Source organism: Salvelinus fontinalis, chromosome 35 (genome assembly GCF_029448725.1).
Source record: "Salvelinus fontinalis isolate EN_2023a chromosome 35, ASM2944872v1, whole genome shotgun sequence".
Classification (NCBI taxonomy): Eukaryota; Metazoa; Chordata; class Actinopteri; order Salmoniformes; family Salmonidae; genus Salvelinus; species Salvelinus fontinalis.
Window position 1 is genome coordinate 23430624 of NC_074699.1, and position 14154 is coordinate 23444777.

Genomic DNA, 14154 nt, shown 5'->3' on the forward strand with positions numbered 1-14154 from the left:
TTAAGTCTGACATTTTAAAGTGAAAATGACAAATCTTAGAAGCCTTTTTTAAACTCAATTTGATCACTCTTTTGTTGCTGAGAATTTTCTTTCACAGCAGGAAATGCAAACTTGTAGTGTGTTTAAGGTTCTACATCTGTAAGGGCTGGAAAACAGAGAGGCATAGTGAGGTAGACAGAGTGATGACCAGAATGGAAAACTATGAATGAATGTGACCTCTAATGATGCTCCATACTGCATTGACAATGAGGCTTTATCAAATTCATCCTTTTCTATTTCAGCTCAAGCACTGGTTGGCTATCTGACAACCTGATGTCACCCAACCTTCCCCACTACTCACAATTCCGGGGTGTTGCAGTCATTGTGTTTCGACAGCAGATGTTCCTGCTGCTGAGCCTCCTGCTACTGGAGGATGGACAGGGAAAACGCCATGCTCCTTTCTGCCTCTCTGTGTTCTGTTGGTTCTGAGCCAACCTGCGACCTGCCATCCCCTCTTTCCCTCTCTCTCTGTCGAGTGACTACAGATTCTCTCATCAACCTCTGCCTACAGAGTCAATTCAGTATCCTCCATGTTTTTGCTTTTGAAGTATCTTTTTATTTAAAATTTTTTACCATGTGACATCATCATCATCGTCATTTTTTAAACGTATACAACTCATAAGATGGAGACATTCCATGCAGAGCATCTACAGGTGTTTTCTGGGTTCATGGACACAGTTATTGTTTTTCATATCATTTGTTTTTTTACATGTTTTTTTTACGATGACTGTTGTTCTGTGTTCATTAGTTATACATGAGTTAGACACTTAAACCAAGTCAAAATGTACCAAATGACCAGTTCTGTCATCATGTATACTCTAGGCAGGGGGAGACAAACATGACTCACATTGCTTTTTATCTTCTTGATTCTTTTCAAAGAGGACCCTCAAGCTTTTAGGTGAACGAGAAAGGGAAGAAATCTAGTTTCATTGCCCTCTTTGTATGTCTGACTGAGTAGGTCCCCAGTCACTACTCTAGATAACAGCAGCTCAACTGTGGCAGTGCCTTATCGAGCTAGACACTTCAGAACCTGTCAATGTTTTCATTGGTCCATACAGAAAGGTAAATGTTTTCATTGGTCCATACAGAAAGGTAAATGTTTTCATTGGTCCATAAAGAAAGGTTTTGCCCGACGACTCAGGAATCCTCCTGCAGATCAGAGCTCGTGGATGATAGATACACTTTATGGTTACCAACATACGTTATTAATTCAGTTTGAATGACAATGTCCTTTAGATATTCATCTTACAGCAGTAGAGGTTTTTCCCAGTTGCCTTCTCCATCTTTTGAAACCTACCTGAAACAGATCTGAAGCTTTTGTCACCTGTCTCACAGAAAAGGGAACAATTTATGTTGAGATTCAGAAGTGTTTTGTCTTGCAAGTGGTCGTCCTTATGCTTTACACGTGGCCTTTACACAGAGTAGAGGTCTACATTGTCCTGCTATGGTTACTAATGGTACTGTGTGTACCAACTTTAATGTGTTGCATATTTAACATATTTTCCTCTTCAGAGAGGCTTGTGCCCTTGATCCAATGATTTTGCCTTCACCGTGCTTGTGGATAAACAGTAGTAATTGAAGAGTGGTGAAGACACTAAGGGAGGCTTTGATTAAATGAAGTTGAATCCAGCACTTGAAAGAAGTCTTTAACAGAAATACTTGTTTCAGTTTTCTATGGATAGGTAAGCACTCTTAGTGTTTTAGGGAACGTTTTCAGGCATGCAAGAAATGCCCTGTTTTATCAAAAGCTTAACTGAATTACAGCACTAACACAGGTAGACTCAACAAAACAAGTGACGTTTCTTTACTTTTTATACAATGTTCTCTTTTTTATGTTGCATCTTTCCAATGCATTGTTTTGTGGTCCATATGGGTGAGGGAAATCAGGAGCTTCTTCTTCAAAGAGTGGTGTGTGTGTGTGTGTGTGTGTGTGTGTGTGTGTGTGTGTGTGTGTGTGTGTGTGTGTGTGTGTGTGTGTGTGTGTGTGTGTGTGTGTGTGTGTGTGTGTGTGTGTGTGTGTGTGTGTGTGTGTGTGTGTGTTTGTGTGTGTGTGTGGAAGGATAGCTAGTGTATTTTAAGTTTGAAATGCCTCATTCATTGTACAAGGATTGTTATGTTAAATTGTTTATGGTGTCTTTATATGTTACATTGTCATCTGTTGAAGCCTATTTTTTGTCAAACTTGACTTAAAGAAAATTCACCACCAAGGAAGTGCCAAAATGTTCACCCCTTTTTTTTTGAGATATCTGCTGTTTTTGTCTTTCGTTTTTGTTTTGTTCTGTTTCTCTTTTCTGTTTCTTTATTTATTGAAATGGAGTTGAAATGTAATTGCATTTTTTTAAATTGTGAAATAACATTAATGGCAGGAAGCAAAGCCACACACAACAATTATATTGTATGTGGAGTATAAGATATGGAAAAATATATAAATATATTCTTTTGTTATATATCTAATCTTGTATTTATCAAATTGTTTATAAACTAAACGTGAATGTAAAGTCTTTTAAACGTAACTGTCCACTGTTACTGTTATATCATTGTGTTTGATGTAGGTCAGATGAATCTATTTACAGATGTATTCTCCAGTGTAACCGGGGTAACTTTGCAACGCGAATGTAGAGCCCTGGCATTACCTGAGCTAAGTTTACAGAACACTGTGTACAATACAAAGTCCTGTTGAACGTGAGTGACAACTATCTATGAAGAAGTCAAAATATGCACACTATTATAATAAAGAGTTCTTCTACACACACAGATGGGGGTATAAGCATTGATTTATTGTTGGAAGAATGGGATTATAAGCTTCTGTGAATGGAATTGAATTCCCAGTCCATTGTGTTGTGTTAGAGAGGGTAGACTGTACAGTAGCCAAAGGATGAAAGCATGGAGCTTAGATAATAGAGGAACCAGAAAGGGGGATGTTTGGAGTTCTCTGATGAGGGAAAGAGGATTCTTCGTCTGGAAGGGAGCATCTACACATCTCTCTCTCTCTCTCTCTCTCTCTCTCTCTCTCTCTCTCTCGCACTCTCTCTCGCACTCTCTGTGAAGAGCTTACACCTACAGAGTGACTAATCCTATCCTATCCTAAGATCCTATTCAATTAACAACATCCAAGGTTCTAGTTTAGCCTGAGAACCAAACTGAACAATTACTAGAATAATGGAATACCCACATGTAGAGTTACACAAAGATATTCTACTTATGATACTGTACGACCACATCTTCCATCATGTAAAGAGGTCATTATTGGAACTGTGTTAATGTGTTTGAAAACTGGTCATAGGGACTCATGGTATGGAGAATGTTCCATGCTGTCCATTCTGCTGTTTCTCCTCTTCCTCATACACATTTACACGCATCCTACCGAGGTAGGGAGAGTTGAAACCCTGTGATATTTAGGGGCTTGTCAATCTGTGGGCCAAGGGTTACTGGCGTTTTTTAGCTGTGACTCTTAGGAATGAGGAAGTCAAAGAGATGGAGACGTGGTCAGTTTAGATAGAGAGGGAGGTGGAGCTAGAGCAAGAGTAAGATAGAGGGGCTCAGTATATGGAGAGAGAGCAAGAGAGAGAGATAAAACAGAGAAATAAATAGACAGTTGTTATATCTGACAGAGCAGGGTTTTAAATTGCTCTACAGAACTACAGCCTTTCTTCATGACAGGAGACCCTTGAAGTAGTCTCCCCTCCAGACACCTCATAGAGCCGTGACTTAGAGAGCCACAGGTCTTTGTTCATGTATTTTTGGTTTTCTAGCCAGTATATGTAACCCCTCTCCACCTGGTAACACCCATAACACACTGATGTACTGCCTGCCAGGACAGCCTGCCAGGACAGTAGTTATGACTTGCACAACTTAACCAAAATAAGTAGTTCAAAGCAGAGGCTTTCAACCTCTGCGGTGGAAGGCGGCTGAGCTACAGCGATGTTTGTGAGACCAAGAACCATGCCGAAAACAGGTCTTCTCTATTTGGAGCCAGTTGGGACATGTTGTCTGTTTTGCTCTACGGTGCCTATAAGCTTCACAGTACTCATTAGAAGGTCATTTTCTGACTCTGCCATAAAAATGTATGGAAGTGAATAGTTATTTTTGCACATGGAACCAGGGTTACTAATATCATGTATTTTTTTCCTGTCCCTGATTCGTTTTGAAATGTATTTTTTCATGAATAAATGCGTTTCCATGTGCTAATAGCAGTAAAGCCATATTTCATCAAATCATTTTGTAATATTTTTTTGTATACCTAAAGGGGTCCAACAATTACGAATTAAATAGCTAAATGGTCAATCTTATGACCAAGTAAAAATCATTCCATATGTAGCTACATAGAGATCCCCATCTAGAGTCTTAGACTAGGGGGTCTCCCTCTGCGTCAAAGCTCAATGTATATCTGCCTGCCAGCAGAGTAGTTATATCTGACACAGTACAGTAGTAATATCTAACACAGTACAGTAGTTATATCTAACACAGTACAGTAGTAATATCCAACACAGTATCGAGTAATATCTAACACTGTACAGCAGTTATATCTAACACAGTACAGTAGTTATATCTAACACAGTACAGTAGTAATATCCAACACAGTATCGAGTAATATCTAACACAGTACAGTAGTTAAATCTGACACAGTACAGTAGTAATATCTAACACAGTACAGTAGTTATATCTGACACAGTACAGTAGTTATATCTAACACAGTACAGTAGTTATATCTGACACAGTACAGTAGTTATATCTAACACAGTACAGTAGTTATATCTGACACAGTACAGTAGTTATATCTAACACAGTACAGCAGTTATATCTAACACAGTACAGTAGTTATATCTGACACAGTACAGTAGTTATATCTAACACAGTAGAGTAGTTATATCTGACACAGTACAGTAGTTATATCTAACACAGTATAGTAGTTATATCTGGCACAGTACAGTAGTTATATCTAACACAGTACAGTAGTTATATCTGACACAGTACAGTAGTTATATCTAACACAGTACAGTAGTTATATCTGACACAGTACAGTAGTTATATCTAACACAGTACAGTAGTTATATCTGACACAGTACAGTAGTTATATCTAACACAGTACAGTAGTTATATCCAACACAGTACAGTAGTTATATCTAACACAGTACAGTAGTTATATCCAACACAGTACAGTAGTTATATCTGACACAGTACAGTAGTTATATCTAACACAGTAAAGTAGTTATATCTAACACAGTACAGTAGTTATGACTGACACAGTACAGTAGTTATATCTAACACAGTACAGTAGTTATGACTGGCACAGTACAGTAGTTATATCTGACACAGTACAGTAGTTATATCTAACACAGTACAGTAGTTATATCGGACACAGTACAGTAGTAATGACTGGCACAGTACAGTAGTTATATCTAACACAGTACAGTAGTTATGACTGGCACAGTACAGTAGTTATATCTAACACAGTACAGTAGTTATGTCCAACACAGTACAGTAGTTATATCTAACACAGTACAGTAGTTATATCTAACACAGTACAGTAGTTACATCTGACACAGTACAGTAGTTATATCTAACACAGTACAGTAGTTATATCTGGCACAGTACAGTAGTTATATCTAACACAGTACAGTAGTTATATCTGACACAGTACAGTAGTTATATCTAACACAGTACAGTAGTTATATCTAACACAGTACAGTAGTTATATCTAACACAGTACAGTAGTAATATCCAACACAGTATCGAGTAATATCTAACACAGTACAGTAGTTAAATCTGACACAGTACAGTAGTAATATCTAACACAGTACAGTAGTTATATCTAAAAAAATACTGTAGTTATATCTAACACAGTACAGTAGTTATATCTGACACAGTACAGTAGTTATATCTAACACAGTACAGTAGTTATATCTAACACAGTACAGTAGTTATATCTGACACAGTACAGTAGTTATATCTAACACAGTACAGTAGTTATATCTAACACAGTACAGTAGTTATATCTGACACAGTACAGTAGTTATGACTGACACAGTACAGTAGTTACATCTGACACAGTACAGTAGTTATGTCTAACACAGTACAGTAGTTATATCTAACACAGTACAGTAGTTATATCTAACACAGTACAGTAGTTATATCTAACACAGTACAGTAGTTATATCTGACACAGTACAGTAGTTATATCTAACACAGTACAGTAGTTATATCTGACACAGTACAGTAGTTATATCTAACACAGTACAGTAGTTATATCTGGCACAGTACAGTAGTTATATCTAACACAGTACAGTAGTTATGTCTAACACAGTACAGTAGTTATATCTAACACAGTACAGTAGTTATATCTAACACAGTACAGTAGTTATGTCTAACACAGTACAGTAGTTATGTCTAACACAGTACAGTAGTTATATCTAACACAGTACAGTAGTTATATCTAACACAGTTAAGTAGTTATATCTGGCACAGTACAGTAGTTATATCTAACACAGTACAGTAGTTATGACTGACACAGTACAGTAGTTATATCTAACACAGTACAGTAGTTATGTCTAACACAGTACAGTAGTTATATCTGACACAGTACAGTAGTTATATCTGACACAGTACAGTAGTTATATCTAACACAGTACAGTAGTTATGACTGACACAGTACAGTAGTTATGTCTAACACAGTACAGTAGTTGTGTCTAACACAGTACAGTAGTTATATCTGACACAGTACAGTAATTATGACTGACATAGTACAGTAGTTATATCTAACACAGTACAGTAGTTATATCTAACACAGTACAGTAGTTATATCTGACACAGTACAGTAGTTATTTCCGACACAGTACAGTAGTTATATCTGACACAGTACAGTAGTTATATCTAACACAGTACAGTAGTTATGTCTAACACAGTACAGTAGTTATATCTGACACAGTACAGTAATTATGACTGACATAGTACAGTAGTTATATCTGACACAGTACAGTAGTTATATCTAACACAGTACAGTAGTTATATCTAACACAGTACAGTAGTTATATCTGACACAGTACAGTAGTTATTTCCAACACAGTACAGTAGTTATATCTAACACAGTACAGTAGTTATATCTAACACAGTACAGTAGTTATATCTAACACAGTACAGTAGTTATATCTGGCACAGTACAGTAGTTATATCTAACACAGTACAGTAGTTATATCTAACACAGTACAGTAGTTATATCTAACACAGTACAGTAGTTATATCTGGCACAGTACAGTAGTTATATCTAACACAGTACAGTAGTTATATCTGACACAGTACAGTAGTTATATCTAACACAGTACAGTAGTTATATCTGACACAGTACAGTAGTTATATCTAACACAGTACAGTAGTTATATCCTACACAGTACAGTAGTTATATCTAACACAGTACAGTAGTTATATCCAACACAGTACAGTAGTTATATCTGACACAGTACAGTAGTTATATCTAACACAGTACAGTAGTTATGACTGACATAGTACAGTAGTTATATCTAACACAGTACAGTAGTTATATCTGACACAGTACAGTAGTTATATCTAACACAGTACAGTAGTTATATCTAACACAGTACAGTAGTTATATCTAACACAGTAAAGTAGTTATATCTAACACAGTACAGTAGTTATGACTGACACAGTACAGTAGTTATATCTAACACAGTACAGTAGTTATGACTGGCACAGTACAGTAGTTATATCTGACACAGTACAGTAGTTATATCTAACACAGTACAGTAGTTATATCGGACACAGTACAGTAGTAATGACTGGCACAGTACAGTAGTTATATCTAACACAGTACACTAGTTATGACTGGCACAGTACAGTAGTTATATCTAACACAGTACAGTAGTTATGTCCAACACAGTACAGTAGTTATATCTAACACAGTACAGAAGTTATATCTAACACAGTACAGTAGTTATATCTGACACAGTACAGTAGTTATATCTAACACAGTACAGTAGTTATATCTGGCACAGTACAGTAGTTATATCTAACACAGTACAGTAGTTATATCTGACACAGTACAGTAGTTATATCTAACACAGTACAGTAGTTATATCTAACACAGTACAGTAGTTATATCTAACACAGTACAGTAGTAATATCCAACACAGTATCGAGTAATATCTAACACAGTACAGTAGTTAAATCTGACACAGTACAGTAGTAATATCTAACACAGTACAGTAGTTATATCTAAAAAAATACTGTAGTTATATCTAACACAGTACAGTAGTTATATCTGACACAGTACAGTAGTTATATCTAACACAGTACAGTAGTTATATCTAACACAGTACAGTAGTTATATCTGACACAGTACAGTAGTTATATCTAACACAGTACAGTAGTTATATCTAACACAGTACAGTAGTTATATCTGACACAGTACAGTAGTTATGACTGACACAGTACAGTAGTTACATCTGACACAGTACAGTAGTTATGTCTAACACAGTACAGTAGTTATATCTAACACAGTACAGTAGTTATATCTAACACAGTACAGTAGTTATATCTAACACAGTACAGTAGTTATATCTGACACAGTACAGTAGTTATATCTAACACAGTACAGTAGTTATATCTGACACAGTACAGTAGTTATATCTAACACAGTACAGTAGTTATATCTGGCACAGTACAGTAGTTATATCTAACACAGTACAGTAGTTATGTCTAACACAGTACAGTAGTTATATCTAACACAGTACAGTAGTTATATCTAACACAGTACAGTAGTTATGTCTAACACAGTACAGTAGTTATGTCTAACACAGTACAGTAGTTATATCTAACACAGTACAGTAGTTATATCTAACACAGTTAAGTAGTTAGAGAGATTAAAGTAGATGTCACACGTCAAGATTTGATGGATGACCCTATGTGAGCCTATGTGACCGCTATGTGAACCTAAGGGGCTGCCTGTCAGGACATCCTGGCAGGGGTGGGGGCTGGTTGGGTAAGGGTCCAGTTGTCAGGTCAACCGGTAATGGTTTATGACCCCAGCCTGATTTATGACCCTATGTAATGATTTATGACCCCCCTGATGGTTAGGTGGGGGTCTTTGGGTAAGGGTCCAGTTGTCAGGTCAACCTGTAATGATTTATGACCCAAGCCTGATTTATGACCCTATGTAATGATTTATGACCCTATGTCCTGTTGTAGCAGGCATGCCCATATTTGGGCTTCCGGTCAGGACATCCTGGCCGGGGTGGGGGTCTTTGGGGTAAGTGTCAAGCTGTCAATGTCGTAAATCAGAAAAAGATCATGATTTATGATCCTATGTAGTGATTGATGCCCCAATGGTTTGTAGAAAGGGGGCATGCCCATATTTGGGCTTCCGGTCAGGACATCCTGATGGTTAGGGGGGGGGGGCTTTTTGGGGTAAGTAAGTGACCAGGTGTCATGTCAAACTGTTCCTGGATGTCTAGTGTTGGGGGTTGTTAATGAACATTTCAAAGAGGCTGGCTTTGCAGAAGCCTTATAAAGCCCCAGAACAATTCCTGTTTAAGACTGTACAAGATCTTAAGAATAACCATGGAATTTGGGATCGGTGGCAAAGCGGTGATGACTGTAACAACTGAAGCGGGTCCTCGGTTGGTACATAGAGCACGGGCCAAGTATCAACCCGCAATATATGATGCTCCAAAAAAACGTTTTTTAAATGTGTATAGAAGCCAAATACCTCCATCAAATACGCTGAAAGATCAAGTGTTGATGTCTAATGGACAGCTGTGGGGGTATCGGTTTGATTACGTGGCCTGTAGAGTGACCCTCTATACGGTCGCTGAAGGAGAAGAATATACAGACCAGACTGTAGGCTTGGACTATGGTGTTGAAGACTGGTCGGTTTTTCGCAAGGTTGTGTGTCCTGAACTGCGCCTTATCACCAAGGGGTATAGTGTGTTCACGGGCCACGAGACCCGTTGGGAAGGTACCCCTGACTCCTCAGGACGAATATTTCACAGGGTGAAAATACAAAGACAGAATGGACGTCCCTGCGGCTTGGAGTTCTATATCGGCACCCAGGAAATCCGAAACCAAAACCTTCGCGAGGGGGGCCATACTGGGGATACCCGACTGCGTCTGCTTATTCCTTTTAAAAGTTGGGATGTACTGGAATTGAACATGTTGAAGGCGTTGGATGATCTCTTTGTACAGAGCCAACAGAGGCAGAGCCTTGTGCATTTAAAGAAGTGCATAATATATACGAATCTTGAAGATTATGTTTCAAAAGAGCCTCAAGAAGATACAACTTCAGAAGAAAACTAAGTACGGGGAGTCTTTAACCACGCCCAGATACCCAAAGGCGGGGTTCTACAATAAAAGCAAAAGCAGCCGGTTCTTCATTTCATCATAGACCATGGATATCCCTACCTTCTACGAGGACTCCGCTACGTCATGGGGCCCCGAAACTAAGGACTCAATGCCTCGCAGCCCTACACTCTACTCACCCCTGGCAAGACCCTCGACACCCCCTACATGTACCCAGCCTGAGGATGTGTTTGATGGGGTGGTCAGTACTATTTTTGTGGATACCATCAAGGCCTCTGTAGCTACACTTTTAGACTTGGTGATTGGCGACTATATAAGAGAAAAATGCATCGGCTGTGAGATCAATCATCCCAGCCAGCGTCGTCATCCTTGCCTATACGACCCTCCGAGATACTACTTTTTCAATCATTTTGAGGAGCTGGTGAAAAGACTGTGGTCCCGCAGGTTTATACCATCGCTGGTCAGCGCCCTGGAGTCTATGGGTCTTGTGCCGTCTATCCCTAGAGTTTACGGGGTAACCGAGGCCTTCCTACATGAACTGAAGGAGGCAATTTTCATCCACGAGAAACTCAAAGAAATCCGACACACCCTGGTGACCGACAACAAATACCGGGAAGCTGTGGTGGCTGATGTGGTGCTTTTCTGGCTCAATAAATCCCAAGAGACCGAGTGACATTTTGTTATTTAGAGCTATGGGTAACTATGTGTCTACGATGTTGGAGCGAATAAATACATTTTTTCTTTTGAGAGACCTTACAAATGTTATGCATCAGATTATTGAAAATAAAGTGAATAATGTATCGTTCTACACGACACACAATACCTGGGCTAATGTCGAGCGTTTGTTGAAAATGGAACAAATCATGAATCATGTACGACATACGGGTGGGAGTTTGCAATGGACACAAATGGTATCAAGAATTGTTGATGAGTCTGAAGAGCTAGAAGTAACTTTGGCTAAGATTTTGCATTATTTGTTTGAACCCCCATTTAATGTGAACGTGTATCATATTTGTTGTTTATATACTTATATATCCGACGTGTGTGTTTTAAAAATTCAGCGACACAAACCTGTAAATCTAAACCATATATACAAGGTGTTGCATGATGTGATTGTTGAGAAAACTGGGACTTGTATCTTGCAACAAATCCTGAATTGGTTGTATACGTAATACTTGGTGTTAAAAAAAATAAAAATTCTCAAACTGAAATGTTGTCGTTATTTGAAAGTGGCTCATTAACGTTATTGTCCCTCAGAGAGGCAAGAAGGATGGCTGAACAGCTGTTGAAAAACATTTATTATAATCCCGCTAACCCCGGGTCTTATGGTGGTAAAGAGCGTTTACAGAGAGCAATAGCCGAAGAAACAGGTAGCCTGTTAAGCGATGCTAAAGTGAGTGAGTGGTTATCAGAGCAGGATGCCTATACTCTCCATAAATCTGTAAGAAAACATTTTCCAAGAAATAGAGTTTTTTCTACGCATCCCTTATCCCAATTTCAGGCGGATCTATGCGACATGCAGGCCCTTGCCGATAAAAATGATGGAAATCGCTACATGCTAACGGTTATAGATATTTTCTCTAAAGTAGCCTTTGTAAGGGTTTTAAAAAATAAGAGCGGGGCCGAGGTAACCAGGGCCTTTGACTCGATCTTGAAGGCAGGAGGAGCACCCAATAAAGTGCAGACTGATGGCGGAAAAGAATTCTTCAATAAAACATTTTAGAAGCTGATGAATAAGTATAAAATAATACATTTTGCTACAGGCTCGGATTTGAAAGCTTCGGTTGTGGAACGCTTTAATAGGACTTTGAAGGAGCGGATGTGGAGATATTTTACAGCTCACAACACACACCGATATCTCGATATAGTTCAGGATTTAGTAACGGGTTACAATAACAATTATCATAAGAGTATAAGGATGAAGCCGTCGGAGGTGTCTTCTGAAAACTCTTTTCAAGTCTTTAAAAATCTGTATGGTTTGTTCCCCGTTCGCCGTAAGAAAAAAATTAACTTTAAATTCAACGTGGGTGACTTGGTGCGTATATCTAAATTGAGGGGTGTTTTCGACAAAAAATACGAACAAGGCTTTAGCTCTGAGTTGTTCACCGTTACAGAATGTCTGCCACGCATACCCTCTGTCTACAAATTACAAGATTATGACGGGGAGTTTATAGAGGGATCTTTTTATGAAAAGGAATTACAGAAGGTCCAGTTGGGTAAAGACAAAGTCTTTCACGTGGAGGAGATTCTAGATCAGAAGAGAGAAAAGGGTAAAAAATGGTTGCTGGTCCGCTGGAAAAACTGGCCCCAAAAGTTCAACAGTTGGGTATTGGAGCATGATGTGGTGGAGGCAACGGGGATTAACTTAAACCCACAGTCCTGATAACTAGCTCCTCATTCTCGTGTACACACGAGTGCATCATGGAACACACCGGCTTCTACCTGACTCTCCCCAGTAATGCGTCTGCACATATATATCGTAATAATCAGAGTTCGAATTATACAACCAATTTTCCAAAGCCTATAGAGTTATCAGAGGCTTGGGAAGTAGGTCTCAGCGAGATTACATACCCCCATAGTTGGTATAATATCAAAGATAAGGACCGTGATTTTTATTGCAAAAAGTTATCGGAACCTGCGAAACTTATTAAGCTTAAAAAAGGTTTCTATAGAACCGTCGACAGGATCGTCTCAGAGTTGAATGAACACCTAACCCTAAACAAGATGGAAATATTCCTATTCTACAATCCAATCCATAAAAGGATACAAATCTCAGGGCCTGCTAACGGGGGTATAAAGACCAGCGGTAATTTATCCTACATGTTGGGGATGGGTCCCAATAAATGGACGTATGTGAAAGATAAATTATTCCCATTCCCTGCGGATATCCATGCAGGCTTTTACAACATATTTGTGTATACCGACATCATAACCTATCAAAGGGTCGGAGACACATGTGTGCCCCTCCTGAGAACAGTTCATATAGACGGAAAGGATGGGGACATCGTCACTGTCAATTATGACAAGCCGCACTACGTACCCGTCAGCAAGAAATATATTGAAAACATTCTGGTTGAGCTTAAAACGGATCAGAACGAAAACATTGAATTTACTTATGGTAAAACGATTGTAAAACTACACTTTAGACCCACCAAAACCTCTCTACATATATAATATTTGGTATTATATTTATAAACATAATACCAAATAAAAGGGTTATGGAGCACCCTCAGCTCGACCCCAACCGTTATGTTTCATACTATGTGGATCAAGTTGGTAATGGACTACCAGGATATCATGGAGCACCGACAATGTATGGTGCGGGGATAGGGGGTATATTTCGTAACCTCTTTAGGATGGTTTTACCGTTTATGAAGAGAGGCTTCAGCATAGCCAAACCACACTTAAAATCCGCGGCTAAAAATATAGTAAGTGAGGTTGTAGCAAATGCTATGACCCGCAGAGCGTCACCAGAGGTGGAGCATCAAGAAGGCTCTGGTCTTATGATATTGTCTCGAAGGCCAAAAAAGAGACCCCCAGGTTTAAGACGCAGGCCTGCACCTAAAAAGCGGAGGTTAACTGTTAAAAGAACCTCAGTAAGTCAAAGACGTGGTAAAGTGAGGAGGTCTGGACCAAAAAGAATACTAGGAAGTATTTTCTAAAAGAATAAGTGACATGGCTCTTTTACACCGAATGTCCTCTGAAGCTATAAAGACAGAACTCGATCTTTTCACGGCACCGTTAACGCAGCATTCAATAGACAGGTCCAGTTATGTGGAGATAGCCCCCCTCTCGGCTATTACAGAT

At 38.8% G+C, this 14154-nt stretch overlaps 1 protein-coding gene across 2 annotated transcripts in view; it reads left to right on the forward strand.

The window, feature by feature from the left end:
• LOC129834587 (sodium-dependent noradrenaline transporter-like) overlaps positions 1-2793 on the forward strand; it is a 72785-nt gene extending 69992 nt beyond the window's left edge. For both annotated transcript variants that reach the window (XM_055899708.1, XM_055899707.1), the window contains exon 15: positions 282-2793. In XM_055899708.1, the coding sequence (XP_055755683.1) occupies positions 282-305 (24 nt within the window). In that variant the 3' untranslated portion in view covers positions 306-2793. The remainder of the gene's footprint in view (positions 1-281) is intronic.
• The last annotated feature ends 11361 nt before the right edge of the window (positions 2794-14154 follow it).